Genomic DNA, 21,314 nt, shown 5'->3' with positions numbered 1-21,314 from the left:
GATTTAAAAAACATCTCAGAGTTAATTTTTACTGTTTTAGATTCTTACTACTGGAGATCCTTGGGGAGTCTGCATCGCTGCTGCGCTGGCTTTCTCACTCTGCCATTACAGCCAAGGAGTTTAGCTCATAGTAAATGATGCACGGAGTGAAATTGTAAGTACAGGTAGTTACAGAATGTGGCTATCTGTAGTTGTTAACGATTGTTACCTGCTTAAATTTAGGTTTACTTGAGGCAAATGAAAGGGAATATTGTAATGAGCTATGTTAACACTAAGCTAGCTAGCTAGCTATTTTGTTAGAAAATGTCTCCAGTGAGCAAGAGTGTGAACGAGCAAATTTGAAATGTAAGAAATAACTATCGACAGCTCTCTATTCTTTGCATTAATATCTATCTCTAGTATTTTAAAACAATAATATCAGTGCCTATAGAATGTTGTTGTTTATAATCAGTTCATATTTGTGTTGTCAAATATGACAACAACCCTGAAATTCTGTCTCTTGTGTTATCTTATACTGAATGAATGCAAGCAAAGATACAGAGAAAAATCACACTCTTTCTAATTGAACCAATCTATGAACTGTATGAAACATGGATAATATCCGCAGTCCCACACACACAGCGCGCAAACATTCAGCATCCTTAGGGGCTAAGCCCCCCATTTCTTTCAATCCTAGAAACGCCCCTGTATGTAATGCTTACAAGAGGTCAACAGGTTCATATGGCAGTGCTGTCTGTACTTCATTACTATCTATCTATCTATCTATCTATCTATCTATCTATCTATCTATCTATTCATTTATATGGACATTTGATTTTTTACCTGAATACTTCTCATCACATTTGAATGTGTTTAAACTACACACTGTTATGTACAGTATGAGGAGATCCTCTGTTGGCCGATGACCTGCTCTGTGAATCCTAAGGCACATGATTTCTTGACGCATGACTTTGCCCTCATTCATTTATTTATTCATGAAGTAAAACCCCCCACGTGCCAGCACCACCTCATACCTGCTGTGTGCGTCACTGTGTGTCTGATGGAACAACCGCTCCAACCCGCCTGCGTAAAGACCCGCATGTTGATCTTAATGACTGACCGACAGCTTTACATGTGTGTGACATTACATCGTTTACATCCCTCTCACCTCCTTCCCCCTCGGTGAATCATTGTGCTGGCTGCAGAAGACTCTTGGTTTCAACACCAGTCCGGCGTTCGGCACTTTGTGCGTAATCGGGCCGGTTGAGCAATCGCAGGAGAGCTAACGGTGCCTTACGCACGCTGCAGGCGCGTGCTCTAGCTTGTGCTGTTGAGGATATTGAGGAGGTGGGCTGAGCCGAGCCGAGCCGAGCCGAGCCGAGGGTCTGCTGCTGTCGGAATTCATCTCGTTCCCCTCGTTCACCAACCTTTGATTAACAATGTCACACCCACAGCAGGTAAATGTGAGAATCCGACTTTTTGCAGTGAAGTGATGTGAATAATGTGTTGGATCACAATGACCTCGTTTGATTTGTAGCAGGGGAGTCAGACCATCTGAATGTGGTGCAGTGTAGCTGCAATAACTTTCATTTAAATATATTTGTTGATGTAATTTGATTTCATACATGACCTTGCATGAAACGATTTAACCTCTTTTCTGAGTTTTAAAAGCTTTAGAAACATTAACCCTAATTTTAGAAAGTCAACAGGTTTTTTCATCACTTAAGCAGAGTCACAAGTACCTGAAGACATGTTATTTAATGTGTTGTAATAAAAAGTGAATTGCCTGTCTGTGTGCTTGTGTCTCCAGGGCAGTACTCTGACCCTGGTGCTCATGGTTGTTGCTGCCGGCACTGGAGGAACTCTTCTGTACGGCTACAACCTGGCCATAATGAACGCACCTACAACTGTGAGTCTTCTGAGTTTCCGATTCTGGGTCAAACTCTATATTCTGTATATTGAAACTCTACATATAACAAATTCACTTCTGCTGAAACATGTGTCAGATGTCTTTGATCAATTGTATCTGTGTAGATGAAAGTGTGACGGATGAATGTGTATGATATGTTTTTTTTATACAGAAAACACAACGTCCAAATTTCCCACTGGGACATTAAAGTCCATGTTATATTTTCTTATACATGATGTTTGTGTGTGTGGCAGCACATTTGTTATTGACTGTATTTCTTGAAAGAGATGATGTGGCTCAGAGGTGATAGTCAAGTGTAAGAATGTCTGGTTTGTAAACTCAAGTGACAATTTATTAGGTACATTTAGACAAAATCATTACAGTCAGATACAGCAGTCCAGGAATAAATCCTCCCTTTATGAAGATTCTAATACTCAGTTTGTTTTGGATTTAACCCTATGATAAATGAGGAGCAGGCAGTTTGTGATGCTGTTGATTTTTATTGTACATTATATTGTTTATACATAGCAAAAAAACAGATGTACCTAATAAACTGAGCGTGCATTAGGCCTGGCACATTAAAACACAAACACCAATGATTATGGACTTACTGTGCAAGCTGTGTGGACCAGCTTCAGTCTTATTTCACAGTTGGATCACGGTGAAATTTTGCACAAAGAAGAATTAAGCTTCTTGGGTCAATGTTTAAGGTTTGGCATCGTGACACATCCAGTTTGAGTGTCGCTGGAAACAGGAGCTTTCCTCAGTGTTTAACGATAAGAACACTGATAAATCAAAAGCACGAAACTCCAGCAGCTCCAGACAATAGTCACAAACATCTTATTCTGATGGGAACATGGGAATTGACTGGTTGATGCTGCCGATTGGCCCTGGAGGATTCAGAATCTTGCTGCTGTCCGTCAAAAGACAATGATCATTAAATAAAAATCATCAAAGGAGCACAGTAAGTCATCATTGAAATGAAAACAGACTGAAGCGCAGAGTCAGATGTCTCAGGGGTAATAAGTGTCAGCTTTAACTCTGCTCCGTTCGCCTGCATATGTGTGTGTGTGTGTGTGTGTCTGTGTGTGTGTGTGTGTGTGTTTGTCTGTGCGTATGTGTGCACGTCATTGGTTAACTCAGTCTGAGTTTAATGTTAAACTTTTCATGTCTCTTCTCAAGTATATTCAAACCTTTATCAATGAGACGGTGCTGCAGCGCTGGGACGTGCAGCTGGAGGACTACCAGGTGACGCTGGTCTGGACAATCATTGTCTCCATCTTCTCACTGGGAGGCCTGGCAGGCGCTCTTATAGCCGGACCTATGACCATACGCTACGGAAGGTAAAACAAGACGCTGCGTCACGCGGCTGTATGTAAACATGTGAAGGCACATGTGCAGAAGGAATGATGTTTTCATTGGAATAATGAGAAAAAAGGGAATGATCAGCCTGCTGATGCATACACAAGGAGATTATTCATATACTTTCCTCTATGATTATAATTTCCCAAAGAACTGGAGAATGTGTGTGTGTGTGTGTGTGTGTGCGAGAGAGACAAACTGAATATAATAAATAAAAGAGCCCATTGTTATCATAATGAAGGAACATGACATCAAATGCAACTGTGTGGTTTGCATTGGTAACATCTAAGTAAGATAAAAATAGCAGAAACAGATTGTACTTCTCGGTTGGTAACATTCATTACTTTATAATCTAATAAATATTCATATAGTATTCCTTTAACATGGCCTCACAAGAGCTGCATGACTCTGTACTTACATCCTATATCTTAAAAATCTCATTGATTCTTCAAGTTATCTACAAATCTGTTCATTTCAAATCCTTTTTTTACAATCGTAAGGAAGAAGTGTCTTCTGATGAACAACGTCTTCCTCATGACCGGCGCTCTCTTAGCTGTGACCAGCAGAGCGGCCGGATCTTTTGAGATGATCATCATCTCGCGGGTCCTGGTTGGAATTAACTCTGGTACGTTCGTCGTGTCGTTAGATATTCTGTTTGATTTTGACTTCTGGTGCTGTAACAATTGAACACACCTTTAATGACATATTCAGAGATTATACATTGTGAAATCTACGTTTGTTTTGTAGGAATCAGCATGAACGTGCAGCCCATGTATTTTGGAGAGAGTGCACCGAAGCACTTGCGTGGGGCCGCGTCACTGTCTTCAGCTGTATTTGCAGCATTTGGTGTGATGTTGGGTCAGGTGGTGGGACTCAGGTAAGGGCAGTGTGAAATTAAACATGTGTGCAAAAGTTTTTTTCAGGAGATCAACAGTAAAACTCTAACACTGCCTGATGTATTTATAGAGAGATTTTGGGCAGTGAGCCGTGTTGGCACTACCTTCTTGCCAGTAACGCCGTTCCTGGCCTCATTCAGCTCCTGACCCTGCCGTGCTTCCCAGAAAGCCCCAGATACCTGCTGATCGACAGGGGCGATAAGGAGGCCTGCATCAACGGTGGGTTGTGAGGTTTTAACCGAATGCTTTTACAACTAATTTCTAAGCCAATAAAGTTGTTCTTATTTTACTTTTTGACATGCACGATAAGCCAGATATTTTTGAACCTTTTTTAAAAAAACTGTTAAAGTAATGATTCTATCAGTTTGACACACTTACACATTTTGCTGAGAATGTTTCAGTTCACGTTGACTTCGACGAGATTTAAAATGTTACTCTTGATTTTAATTTTCACTTCCCTGCAATGATACTTATACGTATAATTGTGTTAAAGTACAAATTACATATTATTTCATACGCAAGAAACATGTGTAGAATATGATGTTACAGCCAGCTCACACCAGAACAGTCTCAGGTAGTGAAGTTGTGTTTTTTTGTGTGTTTTCTTTTGTGTGTGGTTCAGCTCTGAGACGTCTCCGCGGCTGTGAAGTCCAGAGCAGCGAGCTCAATGAGATTCTGGAGGAACAGGCTGAAACCAAAGGCATGAGGCCCAAACGACCCTGGGAGCTGTTCACTGATCGCTCTGTTCGCTGGCAGCTCATCTCCGTCATGGTCATCAGCAGCGCCATGCAGCTCTGTGGCAACGACTCAGTAAGAATCCGTCAATCAAACAACGAAAAATGTATTCATAAAACACCTTTCAAACAAATCATCTGCATTTTAAAGTCCTTTACAGGTGAATTACAAAACATAGGAATAAAATAAGACTATTCCATACCAACACAATCTAAAATGAAAAAGACAACAAAAGTGTAAAATCACAAAACACAGCATAAATGTGTGGGATCTTAATTTACCCATGTAGATGTGCGTATTAATGTCAGGATCGGAGGGATTTCTACAGTGTGTGTTGTGTCTCTCTGTGGAAAAAGATGTTATGTAACCTAAGAGGACCCGTGTCACTGATACACATCTACAGTAAAAGTATCAGATGTTCCTCCGGCCGCAGTTTCCCCATGATTGGAAATTTGAGCTGATCCATCAGCAGTGTGCGTTGTGTCCTGGGTTTCTTTGTGTTCCTGCAGGTCACATATATAATGCAAACTGCTGATGGAGCGTCAGTCCTCGCAGTGAATGATGTGTTGATTTGAAGTTGAACTAAATATTAACTAAATGACTCGAGGTTTCTATCCATATACTCATTTTCCCCTCTGAGCATTACAATGTTAACATTTTCAGAGCGTCCCCAAGTTGCCCTCTCATCAGAAAACTTTGACTAAATGTCCTCGAGTTTTAAGGCTTCTAATCACATACTTGGCAGGTTTAGAGAGGGGACTGGGTATTAACACAATTACCCCATGCTTCCATCGGCTTAAGAAGAGTTCAAATACTTGTGAAGGTCCTTCTGCGCCGCTCTCACCTCGTCATATGTTCCGTTTTCCTACAGATTTACTTCTACGCATCGTATGTGTTTAAAGAAGCTGGAATAGCCGAAGACCAAATCCAGTACATTACCATTGGCACTGGTACATGTGAGTTCAGCGCCTGTATAATGTGTGTAAGTATCAGTCATTACAGCACCTGCCTTGTAACAGACTGGTGTTTGTGAAGATTCAATGCAGATTAAATGCTGTAGTTACTGTATTAGAGCAGCACAACATTCTGCAGTCACTTATAATTACATGAGAACATACAGGCACATGATGTTTGGGCACTCAGCTGATTGCACACTTTATATTCATATGGCCCATTGAGATCAGATTTACATACGTATGTGCACAGAAACTTTCTGCAAAGTCCTTCAATTAAACATTAAAACGCAGGCAAAATATCGATTGTCATACAGGCCTATCTCACATTGTTAAGAAAGTGGAGAAAAAAATTCACCCAAAAATGAGATGTGTTCTTCCCTGGCCCGTGCTGCATCCTTTCACCAAATTTCATGGTTATCTGTCAAGTGGTGTTTACTTTTTTCTGCTGATAAACAAACAAACACACAAACTAATGATCAGGGTTGGTAATAACACTTTAATAACACTGGCTTATTAAATAAACCAGTAGAAACAATGATGCCTTGAATATCTTGATAATAGTTCGCTGATGAAAATGTTATGTAACGGAAATAGTTTGAAATCTCTGAGAAATATGCTTATTGTCTTTCCTTCGAAATGAACGCTAACTATAAAGCTACAGGCGGGAGAAGGTTAGCTTAGCTTAGCATAAAGACAAAGCTACTGTGGGGAGTCAGCCCTTATACAGATATAATACAGTTTTTTATTTTATTTGTTCCCTCCTGGTTTTTTCTCTTATATCTCTGAATATAGATCCTGAGAAAGACTAATTCCTCACACAAACATGTTTTAATATTTTTCAGAACCTGCTGGTCGAGCGTAAAGGCCGGAGGTTCATGCTGATGGGCGGGTTCATCCTCATGACTGTTTGGGCGGTGGTCTTCACGATCGCTCTGTCATTTGAGGTATCATTATCCACTTCCTGCATATGACAATTAACAATCACATAAACTAGAGCTGTGAAAAATAACGCGTTAACGCGTTATGATTAAATTACAGGATTAATTCGTTTTTTTTTTTTAACGCATTTAACGCATGCGCAGAAGGACCTTCCAATTCCGCCGCCTCTGCACTAGTTGCCGCTCTAACGCCGGGTTCACACCGGACGCGGAAGCGACGCCGAAGCGAGGCGTAAACGCAGCGCCAATCCTCTGGCTCCAAACCACTCCCATGTTAAACCGCAGCGCTGAACACACCGGAGGCTGAAGCGTAGCGTTGTGCCGTGGCTGCCTAGCGCCGTGAAGCGATCGTTTCGGCGTCGAGTCTATTTTTTCCGCTTGACGCGAGCGTATCGCGACAGGAAACACACTGAAAAATGATTTCAAACGATATAGATGACATATTTTATATGATATAAATGATCAAATATGCATCCCATACTTTGTATTCACATTCTGTTGTCTTGGAGTTTTAATTTTACCACTTTTACCAACCACATTATATAATGTCCCCCTCTGCCCATCCACTACAGCCACACAAGCAGTGATAAAGATAAAAAGAGAGAGAGAGGGGGGGGGGGGGGGGGGGGGGGCTACGTATTCTCCACATAGGCTTGAGTGGAGAATACGTAATTTACCCTCGACACCCGACATTTACCGGAGCTAATAGCGGAGAAGTTCTTCAACATGGATGACATTAAATTAATCATTGAAGTGGAGAAGTAACTTGAGAAGTTGATTCTCAGCATATGTTGTATAAAGACAACACCAAAAAAGACACATGTTGGGACGCTGTTGCAGTAAATGTTGGAGCAACAAGTAAGTATATGCTTGAAAAAAATGATTAAATGCCGTTTTTACTGCAGGCTGATAACAGCAGAAGTATGAGATATTAATGCGCGGCGCTTCGGCGTCGCTACCGCGTCCGGTGTGAACCCGGCGTAATGCAGTCAGACGGCAGCTGCCATTCAAACAAACAAACAACATGAATAATTCTGATGAACCTGAGGACCTTCTGGACGGGAAGATCGTGTTCCAAAAAAACAAAGATCGAACATTCAGTAAAACCAAGGTGATATGCACACTCTGCGAGAAGTTATCGTTTCACCGTAGCAATACCCGCCTAACCACCGCAACGCGAAGCATGTGTTGGTCGGCGAGGGGCGTTCAAGTGGAATGCGACAAACCAGACTCACTCGCAGGACACATTGTGCAAAAGAAGCGGTCAGCTTTACTGTCAGAGAATTTGAACAAGTTAGTTTGCCTCACCAACTGGCTAAAGAACGAGTAGCTAAGAGGGCCTTTAGAGGCATTAGATTGTATCATGGTGTGGTTAATGGTTGTGTGACAAAAAATATAAAAAACGTCAACCATCCTATGGCTAAGAAGCTCAAATAATTTCTGTTTGATTTAAAAAAAAAAGGTTTTATTCAACCACACAATGGCTAAGGAGCCCGAATTCTGTTTAGGATGAAGATTATATTAATGTTCCATATGGAAAAGCAATGATAACTGCTGAAGAACTGCTGAGTTGCAGCACAAAAGAAAAGTTAAATGTCATAAATCTTGTTTTCACAAAAATATTCCGAGAAAATCGGTAATGTGATTAATCATGATTAATCCATAGAAACCTGTGATTAATTTGATTAAAAATTTTAATCATTTCACAGCCCTAATATAAACGTATGATCAATGTTCAAGGTAACAATGAAAATCTTTCCATTTCTCTTGATAATATATGCGATTGAACCAATACATCCAGTATGAGAATAGTTCAATCCAGTGGTGTCTGTGGTCATTTCAGTGAGTCAGTCAGCCCACTAGGGGGCGTCAATGGTCTAGCATTATTCTACAAATGGGGGAAGGGGAAAATACTTCATGGACTGAGAGGAGAGGTGAAAGAAAGATAATGTAAGAAGACTCACAGTTTGATTTCACACTAGCATATTTTTTTGATACTTAAAGCATTTCCACAATAATGTTTTGGGTTTGAAGAACTTTAAATAATCCTATTGATCAAGCTGTGATATGTACAACTTTAAGAATGTCTGATCATCTGAATTTCCTTCTTCTTTGTGAATAACTGTGTATATTTGTACCCCCCCCCCCCCCCCCCCCCCCCCTCATGCAAACAGCACCTTGCATCCTGGATGCAGTACATAAGCATGGGCTGCATCTTCACCTACATCCTCAGCTTCGGCATGGGACCTGGTCAGTGTCGCTTGTTTTGATTCACAGATGCAGATTTACAACATATCTCAAGATGCATTCAAAGACACAGACATTTCCATAGTGAAGTGGAGGGACTGTGCTCTGTGATCTTTCAAACTCTGTTGCACTACAATCAAATGTGTAAAATGTAATTGTGGCTTTTTTTTAATGTTCAGTGGTATTGTGGGAATCCACGATGAAGCCGTTCACCATTTATCGTTCAGGCTTTTCTTTCATTTTGGGAAACACAACTTTTTGAATAAGGCTATGTTGATTGAGCAAATGCTGATCAGTATGTTTGACATATTTTCTTCTCAGCTGGAGTGACCGGCGTTCTGCCCACAGAGATCTTCAATCAGGCCGCTCGTCCCGCGGCCTACATGATCGCTGGCTCCATGATGTGGCTCAACCTCTTCATCATTGGAATGGTCTTCCCTTTTCTAGTGGTCAGTCAGTCCACTCACACACCATCCAACTGTCAGCATCTGTCCACTCCCACAGTCTAAAGACACATTGTTTTAACCACAGTGATTTTTTGGGACTTTCAGCAGGATACTCTCTTCCGGCTGGTGACCATTGCTGCTTGTCTTGATCTACTATAACTATATAGAACTATTATCTCTAATGAATGTGAAAAATCAAAAAATTACCTCATTGTCCAAATTAACAGACAGTTTCCCATTAGATTCTGAACAAAAACCAAAATAATGAACTGAAATCACGATCTTAAAATTCCTGCTATAGGCAGTATATATTAGACCCGCTACTTTTTTTCCTGAGTAAGCATCAAAATGTTGGATAGAAAAGGTGTTTATCTGAACTGAGCAAAGAATTACAAATTTATTTCCTTTTTTTTTTTGTGACTATGTGCACACACACAAGTACAGGAAACACACATTCACATAGACGGACACACAATTCAACATGTTTTTGTTAAAATCCTTACTGACATGAGTCTGACAGCTTTCCCTCTGCCTCTCCCTCACAGAGCGAGCTGAGCCAGTACTGTTTCGTGCCGTTCGCAGCCGTCTGCCTCTTATCTGCAATCTACGTCGGCCTATTTCTGCCCGAGACCAAGGGCAAGACTCTATCAGCCATCACCAGTGAATTCAACAAACTCAACTTTAAAGGCCTGGAGCAGGACTGTCCCTCACAAACTGAAGCCCAGTATCAGCTGGGTGAAGTGTGTCATTCCACGTCCTTGTAGACAAACTTGTTTCTCTCCTGTAACTAACGGTCACACATGCTGTGTGCCTCACTTTGACCTGGACGGGAGGACGATACGTATAGTCCAACTTTCATATCACTGAAAGTGACCCTCTGCTATAACTCCTTTATCTGGAGTGTGTTTTCTATGCTCATTTGTAAGAAATATTCTTATGTTTTCATACTATTCAGCAAACTCTGAAAATCATTGTATAAATAGGAAGAGATCAATACACTGAAAACATGCTTTTAAAAATAAAAACTTCACATTTCAGTTTATTTCAGGAAATAAACGTCAATCAATTAAATCAATTTTATATATATATATATATATATTAGTTTTATATTTGACAGATTTTCTTGTTTAATGGGACCAAGGTGGCTGATGGTTGCCTTTATCTATGAACTGTATTCATACGCGAAGTAAGATCTTGAATACAAAGTGTATATGTAGCATTGTGCTCACCTCATTTATGAAAATGGTACTATGATGCTGCGCATCAATACTTTTAGTACAAACTGAAATGAATAACTCACTGTGTGTATGTGAATGGAAAATGTTTAATTATATTTGTTGAATAAGAAAGTCATTATTTTGTGTTCTCATAAATGAATTTGAATAAATAAAGTATCTTATGTGCTCATATTCTCATATTCAATTTGCACAGATCATCAAAATGTCCCTTTCAGACCAAATACAGCAGATAAATATTGTCATATTGTATAAAGGGAAACGAAACTGCTCCATTTAACAGCTGGCACAAAGTGTTAAACTGTGCACTGTATTTTATAATTTAATTTAAACAGCTCATTGAGCACAGTTCCCTTCACTAAATAATGAAGCTATAATTATTCCAACCAGAAAGTTCCTTCATGTATCTTAATTCATGCAACTGACATTGTAGTCTCTGGGTTTTCCGTTCATCTGCCCCATTCACAAGATCTGAACATTATAATGGAAATTCTTCAAATTTGGTCTCAAGGGTGAACTGGTAAGAAAATTGGGGTCAAAGTCAAGATCACTGTGACCTCGCAAAAATATGTTTTAACTAGTGAGCATGTTACCTGGAGAAAACTACGAGAGAATCCTGAAACTATCAAAGTTATTCCATTCATAGATTTTTTTTCTTCACAGGAGAGTGTAACGCCGGGTTCACACCGGACGCGGGGGGGGCTACGTATTCAACACATAGGTTTGAGTGGGGAATACGTAATGCTTTAGCGTCGCTTCAGCGTCCGGTGTGAACTCGGCGTAAGAGGAAACCTATGATTACGCTGAGAGAAATGTGTGAATATTACACCTATTGTCTTTGTAATTATAGTCATTACATCCATAAATCAATCAATCCATCCATCCATGATGTGTGTCGGTGTATACAAAAATATATTTGACTTATTTTAAAGAGTAAAGGAATGACCTGTTTGTCCAGGTTGAAGGTCTTGTTAAAACTTAAAAATGTCCAAAGGGATTGTAATGGAATTTTCCTTATAACTTCTTAGTGAATGCTTACAGCAGATATTTCAATCTAGGATACAACTCAACATAAACTTTATGACGCACCCACTGTCCAGCATTGTGACCATTGTCTGTTCATGTCTTGCAGAAGTTGATCCTGAGATCACCTGAATTCTCGAGTGACCTTTTGCTCTACTCTGGTTGAACTGTGTTTGAAGTTCCCAACTACACACACACTTTAAGAGACACTTAAATATGAGTACAGACACTTCACTTTTCATGTCACTTGCAACCTCCACCTTGCCTGTGTGATCCTTTCTGCAGAAAGCTTTTACAAATAAACTTACAAGGATAACTTGTCTCAAAACCTGTTGATCAATTTCCACCACAGGATCTTCTAAATTCACGTCTCCAGTTTGTCACATGGCGTTAAAATATCCAAGTCTCATAGCACAAGTAGAAATAACCCTGATAATGAATAACCCATCACCCGTTTACATCAAGTGTGTCATATTTGATCATATCAATCTTTAGAAAACTGCTGCAGACCCTCAGCAGAAATGAAACAGCTGCTTTATAGAGTTCGTATTATTTGCATTGATCAGTGAACGGCTCATCATCATCTTAAATGCGTGCCTGTGCATACAGCTTTATGAAGACATATTTACACAAGCTCATACTTGTGCAGTGTTTAATTGGTTTATTGGTTTGAGCCAGCCCTCTCGTCAATCGCAATGCTCGCTTTATAGATCTCAGTCCATCTGGAAACGTTCGTACGTGGATCTGCCTCCAAATCCGCCCTCCACACGCCCACTTTCAACTATAAATGTTCAATGCAAAGAACGGCACGAATATGAAATGATGATGCTGACCAATGGGTTTCCACCGTGAGTCCTGACGGAGTCACGGCATCAAGCGATGAGAAGAGGAAGTTAAACTCTCTGACACTGACATCGAGGTGTCTGTTGGTGAGGTGGAGGTGAAGAGCGACTTTATGGGACAGCAGTGGTGTCACTAATAAAGACAATACACTGACACCCTCCCGCTGCTGCTGTGGAGAACACAATGTGTGAGAGTGAAGACGAGAGAAAGAACTGAGTCCGAAATAAGACAAAAGGATCGCAGAATCCCACCCCACTGTCACGGCAGAATTAATTTATCTGGAGCATCGGACCGATTCCCTCACATCTGTGGATCCTCAGCTCCACTCTGGGATATTGTTTGGAAAGTTCCGTCATGTCTTGTAAGTGATCTCTCCAGTGCACTCTGTGTTCACTGTTCGCTGCAGCCATTTGATGATACACGCACAGTGTTAGAAGATTTACTCTTAAAACTTATTAATGACCCGGTTGCGTAACTCCGCGGTTAAATGGAATGTAAACGTAATTTGCTGTAAGTTGTTTTATGTATTTTTAAATTTAAAGGTTCTTGTGGAACAGATGTGTCGCTCGAGCAAAACTAAGATACTGGTTTTAATGTAAATTATGATTTGGATCAATAATCTGGCTTCAGTTCTCCACCTCACGTCTGCGGCGCCACGTTCACTTTCTCCAAAACGTTTGTACGCACGGGTCAGAGTTTGCGTGGAAATACTTAAAGTTTTCCGGCAAGTTTGTTTTTATAAACCCCAACGTTTACGTGAGAAGTGGCGCACTCAAGTTTCAGGCCCCGTTTTGTGCGTACGCAACGGTTATAAATGTGACCCCTGGTTTGAGCTAGTGCAGCGTGTGGTCATCCATATCACATACGTCAAAACATGACAATCTCACTGTGTAACAACATTAATGGACAACTAAGTTCTATGAATGTGTAACTTCATGTAGGCTCCTTCATAAATCCTGCTCCGCTGCTCCTCGTACATCCTGCATCGAGGGAGTCAATGCAAAAGATGGAGGGTGCGTCAAAGAAGGTGAGTGAGTATTGTTAGGCAGCGTGTTTTTGAATACTTGACTACAGAGTTTAAAGTACTTGATTATCCTATAAGTAGTAAGGGGGGAGTTTTATTGCTGTTCTCAGACAGTGCAAGTAAAACGATATTCATCAGTTTGTCAACGTTTGGAAACAAACCAAACAATGAGAAAATATTGAAAACAAATTATGTGTTTGCAGAATAATTATATTATACAGCTATAAGTAAATACAGAAGGTTTTCTCCATTTTCTGTCTTTATCCAGTTAAGCCATGTCATGGTAACAATACATTTCAACATTTTCAAAAGTCAGTAGTGAGTGAAAAATGAATGTAGATAATTTAAAATTATTTGTCACATTAAATCAGACCAGATGATACATTTTTCAATCATCTGGTTGAATTTATAAAATGCATTATGAGTCACATGTTACTGTGATCATGAGTATAGGGATAAATACCTATGAACACCAGAAAAATGTGGGTGATGGAAATTTGTTTGGACGATTTTCACCGAAACGGCCTTCACCAAAAATGAAGTTATGTTCACTTCTATGTAATGAGCTGACAACAGAAGATTTAGAGGTTAAAGATTAAAGACTTTGACAAAAGACTATCTGCATGGCTTGAGTATCGGTGCAGAACTGAGATCATGTGCTTGTGTAAAAGTAAAATCACAACATAAAAACACTCTGTAACAAGTTCTAGTTCTATTTGAGTAAAAGTTGATAATTATCAACTGAAAAATGTCAAAGAAAAAGAAAAAAAATTCTCAGTATAATAAACACAGTACAAGTACTTTAAAACTGTACTTAAAGTTGCAGTGTGTATAATTTAGTAAGTTACAAGAGTTTTAAACATTCATAACAAGAAGGTGAAGGTGTAAAGGTTAAATAGGCCTATGTCACAGATTAGAAGGGTCCAGTGCACAGTGACGTATGACTGAGCATCATGAGCGTCATTTATAATCATTACTCAGCGGTTTGGGCCCCGTGTCAGTAAAGCATTAGATTAATCATTGCATACTCTCTGCCCTCTCCTATAATGTCTAGTTCACTAAACTGTGTCACTAAAAGGTATATGGGATTTCCAATTTACGTCTCAGCTGCAGTATTGGAGGCTCTACGCGCTATCGATGGTGTTGGGAATCGGTGGATCGTTTCAGTACGGGATTCAAGTGTCTGTCATTGCCTCACCTGAGGAGGTGAGACATCATCGCACCATGCTGGATGATAATACAATAACAAAATGGCTAAAAGCAGGTTTTCTATTCTAAATCATTTATCTGAAGTTTTCTTCGTGAACATTATGACTTTGACCTTTTCACAGCACGTGCAGAGTTTCGTGAACTACACGTGGTTGTGGAGGTACGACGCTCCAGTGACCGACTCTTCCAACAAGCTCATCTGGTCCTTCATCGTGGCTGTGCTGAGCCTTGGAGCCTGGGCCGGGGCCATTCACAGCGGCAGCCTTCCTGTCACCTACGGCCGGTGAGGGACACTGATCTTTACTCGATAATCTGTCCCCCAAAGATAGCCAATGGCAGACGGAGACACCTATTGTCATACTTCTATCTTTGTGTCAGTGGCATAATGCATTTCGTAGCCCCTTACCCTAATCTTAACCATTACAAATAATTGCCCTTAACCCTTATCCAAACAGGAAAACCAAGTCTTAACATTTTAACAGCCCCTTTGAAAATGAAGACCGGACAAAATGTCCTCACTTTACCCAACGTCCAGAATCAGAATCAGAAGGTATTTATTGCAAAGTAGGTTTACACCTACCTGGAATTTGCTCTGGTTGTTGGTGCATACAATGAACATAAAAACATAAAAACACAATAAATACAACACACACAAGAAAAAAAAAAAAATATATATATAAAATAAAAATATATAAAAGATAGAAGATATAAAAAGTAAAGTAAAAAGTGAATTGCAAAATGCAAAACAGGAGAGCAATGTCAATTTGCAATATGCAATGCAATGCAATATAATATAAATGTGTTAATTTAACACATCCTTGAGGTGTGGGGGCGGTATAAAAGTCCTATAAAAGGAAGAAGCTGGTCCTGTGGCGTGAGGTTTTGTTCCTGAAGGACCGCAGCCTCCTGCCGGAGGGAAGAACCTCAAAGAGTTTGTGACCCGGATGGGAGGTATCAGCCACAATCTTGCCTGCACGTCTCAGGGTTCTAGAGGCAAACAGGTCCTGTAGAGATGGCAGATTGCAGCCAATCACCTTCTCAGCAGAACGGATGATACGCTGCAGTCTGCCTTTGTCATTGGCAGGGGCAGCAGCGAACCAGATGGAGATGGAGGAGGTGAGGATGGACTCGATGATGCAGGTGGAGAAGTGCACCATATCTGTCTTTGGCAGGTTGAACTTTTTCAGCTGCCGCAAGAAGTACATCCTCTGTTGAGCTCTTTTGGTGAGGGAGCTGATGTTCAGCTCCCACTTGAGGTCCTGGGAGATGATGGTGCCCAGGAAGTGGAAGGACTCTGGAGTGACGACTGGGGCGTCTCTCAAGGTGATGGGGTGGGTGGGGCTGAGTTCCTTCTAAAGTCCAAAACCATCTCCACTGTTTTCAGAGCATTGAGCTCCAGGTTATTCAGATCACACTAGGTCACCAGATGGTCAATCTCCCACCTGTAGGCGGACTCATCCCCACAAGAAATGAGCCCAATGAGGGTGGTGTCATCCGTGAACTTAAAGAGTTTGACGGACTGGTGACTGGAGGTGCAGCTGTTGGTATACAGGCAGAAGAGTAGAGGGGAAAGAACACAGCCTTGAGGGGGGGGGGGGAACTGGTCCTAATGGTCCTGGAGTCAGAGACATGCTTCCCCAGCCTCACGTGTTGCCTTCTGTCAGACAGGAAGTCTATGATCCACCTGCAGGTGGAGTCAGGCACACTCAGCTTGAAGAGCCTGTCCTGTTAGCAGATCTGGAATGATGGTGTTGAAGGCAGAGCTGAAGTCCAAAAACAGGATCCTGCGAAGGTTCCTGAGGAGTCCAGGTGCTGAAGGATGAAGTGAAGGGCCATGTTGACTGCATCGTCTACAGACCTGTTGGCTCTGTAGGCAAACTTCAGGGGGTCAAGGAGAGGGTCAGTGATGGCTTTGAGGTGACACAGCACAAGGCGCTCAAATGCCTTCATCGCCACAGAGGTCAGGGTGACAGGTCTGTAATCATTTAGTCCGGTGATTGTTTTTTTGAGGACAGGGATGATGGTGGAGGTCTTGAAGCAGGCTGGTACGTGCCATGTCTCTAGTGAGGTGTTCAGCACAGTGCTTCAGGATTGATGGAGAGAAAGAGTCTGGCCCGGCTGATTTGCGGGGGTTCTGTCTCCTGAAGAGTCTGTTGACGTCCCTCTCCAGGATGGAGAGAGTCGTCACTTTGGTAGGAGAGGAGGGGGGGGGGCTCTGAGGTGGGAAGTTGTGGTAAGGCGCAGGCCTTTGCTCTGGTGGGGGAGGTGCAGTTGATGGGCTGGAGGGTGGTCTCACGGGGGATGGTGTCAGGACTATCCCATTGTCGATCAAAGCGACAGTAAAACTCATTCAAGTCATTGGCCATGCGTGAGTTGTTAGTGGAGTGGGGGGTTCTAGGCTTGCAATTTGTAATCTGCCTAAAGGACGGCGCATGCTTCTGCAACTGCGGCTGCGGCTTTTCACGCAGTTGTGTCGACGGACTCGTTTTAATTTATGGTTCTCAAATGGTTGCGCGTGTTGCCAAGCAATTCACCGCCAGAACACTAGGTGGAGTAAGGTTTTTGGTCGAAGACGACCTTAGAGACGCCTGCTTTGTGTGTGGCAGTCGTCGGCGACTGTTTATTTACATCGTCACTGCTGCTCCTCATAGCCTTTTTCTGGCGGACAAATTTGTCCCAGATCTTCCGTTATACAAGGGGTCATACTTTCGGATCTCTTCTGCCAAACGCTCTTCTATTTGGTCCATATTAGTTCTTCTAAATCTTCTGTGGTTTCTGCCGGTATTATGGGGCATGATACCGGAAATGTGACTCCGGAAAGGATGTAGTTAGCAGACCAATCACAGCCTTGCAGGCTGCATGAGGCTTGCGTAACTTTGTCGTATAGTTAAAAAACTTCTGACACCCCTCCTGAATGCCCAACCTTAACTTTTTGAGTTTGACTGTGAACCAGGGTTTGTCATTATTGTAACTTACCCTGGTGCGTGATGTCCTCACTTGTCACTGTCCCCAAAAAGATAGAAGTACAAGCACACACATACACACACACATACACATAGCTTCATGTTGTTTTTGTGATGTTCGACAGGGCTGTTAATTAATAGGGAACACTAAACAATTACTTGCTGACGTCTTTGCTTTTCAAAACTCTCTGACGTGACAAATTTCTGATTTGGAGCAAAAGTCACCACTTCGGCTTATAAACCAGAAAACAAAAGACTAATGTTCAGCCTTAGTGTTTAACTAATCTAGTGCGTTTTGAGACACGTGATGGAACTCGCCAAGGTCAAGTCAAGGGACTTTTTCAGCTGCAAAGATGGAAAATATGATGATTAATAAAAGTTGTTTCAAAGGCAACATTTTTGATTTATTTATTCAGGCTCTGACAGAAGGAACTAATCTACTCAGTTTTAGATTTTAGGGTCAGTGCTGCAGTTCACATACTACGGGCTGCAGTGATTTGCAACCACTGGATACAAACATTCTGGAAACACATGCATTTCCCATAATGTGGAAAAAGATGTTCCAGGTTGACTTTAAGGTCGTGTAACATAAACTTCAAAATTGGGACATTACCAACAACACCAAACTATTCAGGTTTCAACATCTGTATTGCACTTAGTAGTGGCAGTAAGTTTAGTTCAATCCTATTTAATAAAATACTTTATTTGTCTTTTGGTCTTTCAGGAAAAAAGCTCTCCTGTTCAACAATGTTGTGGCGATGGTTGCTGCGCTGCTCATGCTCTTCAGTCGCATATCCAAATCTTTTGAGATGATCTTGTTGGGCCGATTCCTGTATGGGTATAACGTCGGTATGTTCTGATGATGCCTGTGTGTTTGTTATGTTTCTCATATTCTGCTTTATTTTGTCAGGCTCTTAAAGGTTGTTTTTGTTTCTCTCCACAGGTCTCGGCCTGAGCGTTCACCTCATGTATCTCGGGGAGAGTTCGCCAAAGAAATTCAGAGGTTTCCTGACTCTCACCAGCTCAATCTTCATCGGTTTTGGCAAAGTTACGGGTCAAATTATTGGCATCAAGTCAGTAGTGAATTCTTACAATAATAAAACATATAATAATACAAATTCTACCATTATAGCACCCCTCTTCCTGCCTCTTTGGATTTAAGTGTCTTTCTAACCCACCGTTGTTTGACTCAGGGAGATGATGGGAACAGAGGACATGTGGCCGTATCTCTTGGCTGTTAGTGGTATTCCTGCCATCCTGCAGTTTGCGATGCTGCTTTTCTTCCCTGAGGCGCCTCGATACCTTTACATCGACAAAGGAGACACTGAAGGCTGCAAAAAAGGTGAGTGGACAGTTTTGGATTCAGCATTTCACATGTGCATGCTTCTGCATTTTCAAGGACCAGCAAGCGCAAGAGCCCTTGCGTGCCCCATGCGTGCTTGCATGCGTCGCCCGATTTTTCGAACTATAAGGCAAAGCTACGCAGCCCACAAGGCTGTGATTGGTCTGCTAACTTCATCCTTTCCGGAGTCACATTTCCGGTTTCGGAAGATTTAGAAGAACTAATATGGACCAAATAGAAGAGCGTTTGGCAGAAGAGGTCCGAAAGTATGACCACTTGTATAACGGAAGATATGGGACAAATTTGTCCGCCAGAAAAAGGCTATGAGGAGCGGCAGTGGCGATGTAATTAAACAGTCGACGACGACTGCCACACACGAAGAAGGCGTCTCTTAGGTCGTCTTCCACAAAAAACGTTACTCCACCTAGTGTTCTAGCGCTGAATTGCTTTGCAACACGCGCAACCCTTGGAGAACCATAAATTAAAACGACTCCGTCGACACAGCTGCGTGAAAAGCCGCAGCCGCAGTTGCAGAAGCATGCGCCGTCCTTTACAATAAGGGTTGGATTTGTAAACCTGCTTGATTGTGTTGCTGCAACAACTTCAATGGGCAGTTGTCGGAGAGAGAGGAAGTTCAGATTGCGTCACAGATCAACTCCACGGGTTTGAATGTGTTCACTGGCAAATATTTAATCCAACAGCCCTGCAGTGGCTGTGGCAGGAGGAGGACTTGAAGCAGGAGTTGGACGACATGGAGCAAGAGAGATTGAGCTCACAGGGAGAGAAGGCGAAGACCGTGAAGGATGTGTTGACCTCTCGCTGTGTCAGGTGGCAGCTGCTGACTCTGGCCATCCCCTGTGCTGGTATACAGTTCTGCGGCATCAACGCTGTATGTTCCCGTCAGCCGCCCTGAGACACATGTTCTAATCTCACCTCATGCGTCTCATCTAGTTAAATGGTTTCTCATCTTCTCAGCTCTACTTCTACGCCTTTGACATCTTCCAGCAGTCAGGAGTGCCGGAGGGACAGATGCATTACTTGGCCATTGGTATCGGAGCAACAGAGTTAATCGCCATAACCCTGTGTGTAAGTACTTCTGTCATGAATCATGTAAATCGCACTGAAAACAACACAACTCCAAATCAACTCAGAAAATTAGAAAAGAGCTCAATAGAGAGTGCACCGCCACCACCGAACAAACAAGCCACCAAACCATTAAACGAACGAGTGAATAAACGAATGAACAAGCAAACAAATGAACAGGGTGAAAACATAATCTCATGGGAACCACTGTTGGGTAAATTCAGGCCTGTTGTGTAATTCTATAACATCCCTGTTGTGTGTCAGTCTTTTCTAATAGATCGCGCAGGCAGGAAGAAACTAATGGGCTATGGCTATTTACTAATGGGCATCACCATGTCTCTTCTCACTGCCATGTTGTCCATCAAGGTAACTGTGCTCCATCATTCCACGCGTCCTCCTCCTCCTCCTCCTCCTCCGCTCTGTCCTGAGGCGGAAAAATGATAAATCCTCATCTTTTTTCACAAAGGATCTAAATTCATGGATCCCATATGTGAACATCGCCCTGATCTTCTGTGTCATCTGCATCTATGGACTTGGACCCTGTGAGTTTTCTGTTGCCTGTGCTCGTCCTCACAAGTGATTTCTTATATTTATTTGTGAACGCATTTTTTAAATAAATGATAATCTCCTTTTAGCCGGTGTGTCCATGGCTCTTCCCGCTGACCTTTTCCTTCAAGCCTGGCGTCCTTCTGCCTACGTGATCAGTGGGACGGTCAACTGGCTCTCCATGTTCCTCGTGGGGATGTTATTTGGCTACGTAGTGGTGAGATATATGCGCCTCGTATCATTATTTCCAGTCATGAACGTAGGCTACATCTACCTCCTAATATCTATATAGTGTGAATTGAACAGCCTGTTTTCATGTGTTTTTATGCAGGATGGACTCGGACAGTACTGCTTCCTGATCTTTGTGGCTTACTGCATTTTCAGTGCAGGATTTATGATTTATTTTGTCCCAGAGACCAAAGGAAAAACAATGCTTGAGATTATGGAAGAGTTCAACAAAATAAATTACAAGAACGGTGGAAACGACACTGAAAGGACGGACATTACACTTGCAACTAAATTATGAATACTATATACATATAAATAAAAATAAACATTTACTCTGTAACATTGTTTAG

General features: G+C 41.8%; 2 protein-coding genes across 2 annotated transcripts; both read left to right on the top strand.

Moving 5' to 3' along the window:
* Positions 1-1,418: 1,418 nt before the first annotated feature.
* On the top strand, positions 1,419-10,337 carry LOC128461174 (solute carrier family 2, facilitated glucose transporter member 11). The gene is made up of 12 exons (XM_053445998.1): positions 1,419-1,436; positions 1,790-1,888; positions 3,071-3,231; positions 3,751-3,875; positions 3,998-4,127; positions 4,217-4,365; positions 4,769-4,956; positions 5,753-5,863; positions 6,680-6,781; positions 8,950-9,025; positions 9,344-9,471; positions 10,014-10,337. Exons 1-12 carry the CDS (start codon positions 1,419-1,421, stop codon positions 10,230-10,232), a joined length of 1,506 nt encoding a protein of 501 aa, XP_053301973.1. The 3' UTR covers positions 10,233-10,337.
* Positions 10,338-12,923: 2,586 nt separating this feature from the next.
* On the top strand, positions 12,924-21,264 carry LOC128461042 (solute carrier family 2, facilitated glucose transporter member 11). Its single transcript, XM_053445988.1, has 13 exons — positions 12,924-12,930; positions 13,511-13,596; positions 14,701-14,799; positions 14,925-15,085; positions 18,490-18,614; positions 18,709-18,838; positions 18,959-19,107; positions 19,809-19,996; positions 20,083-20,193; positions 20,455-20,556; positions 20,657-20,732; positions 20,826-20,953; positions 21,068-21,264. Exons 1-13 carry the CDS (start codon positions 12,924-12,926, stop codon positions 21,260-21,262), a joined length of 1,557 nt encoding a protein of 518 aa, XP_053301963.1. The 3' UTR covers positions 21,263-21,264.
* Positions 21,265-21,314: the final 50 nt, after the last annotated feature.

Source organism: Pleuronectes platessa, chromosome 2, assembly GCF_947347685.1.
Source record: "Pleuronectes platessa chromosome 2, fPlePla1.1, whole genome shotgun sequence".
NCBI lineage: Eukaryota > Metazoa > Chordata > Actinopteri > Pleuronectiformes > Pleuronectidae > Pleuronectes > Pleuronectes platessa.
The sequence above is the reverse complement of the archived record's forward strand: the minus strand, read 5'-3'. Positions and strand labels throughout refer to the sequence as shown.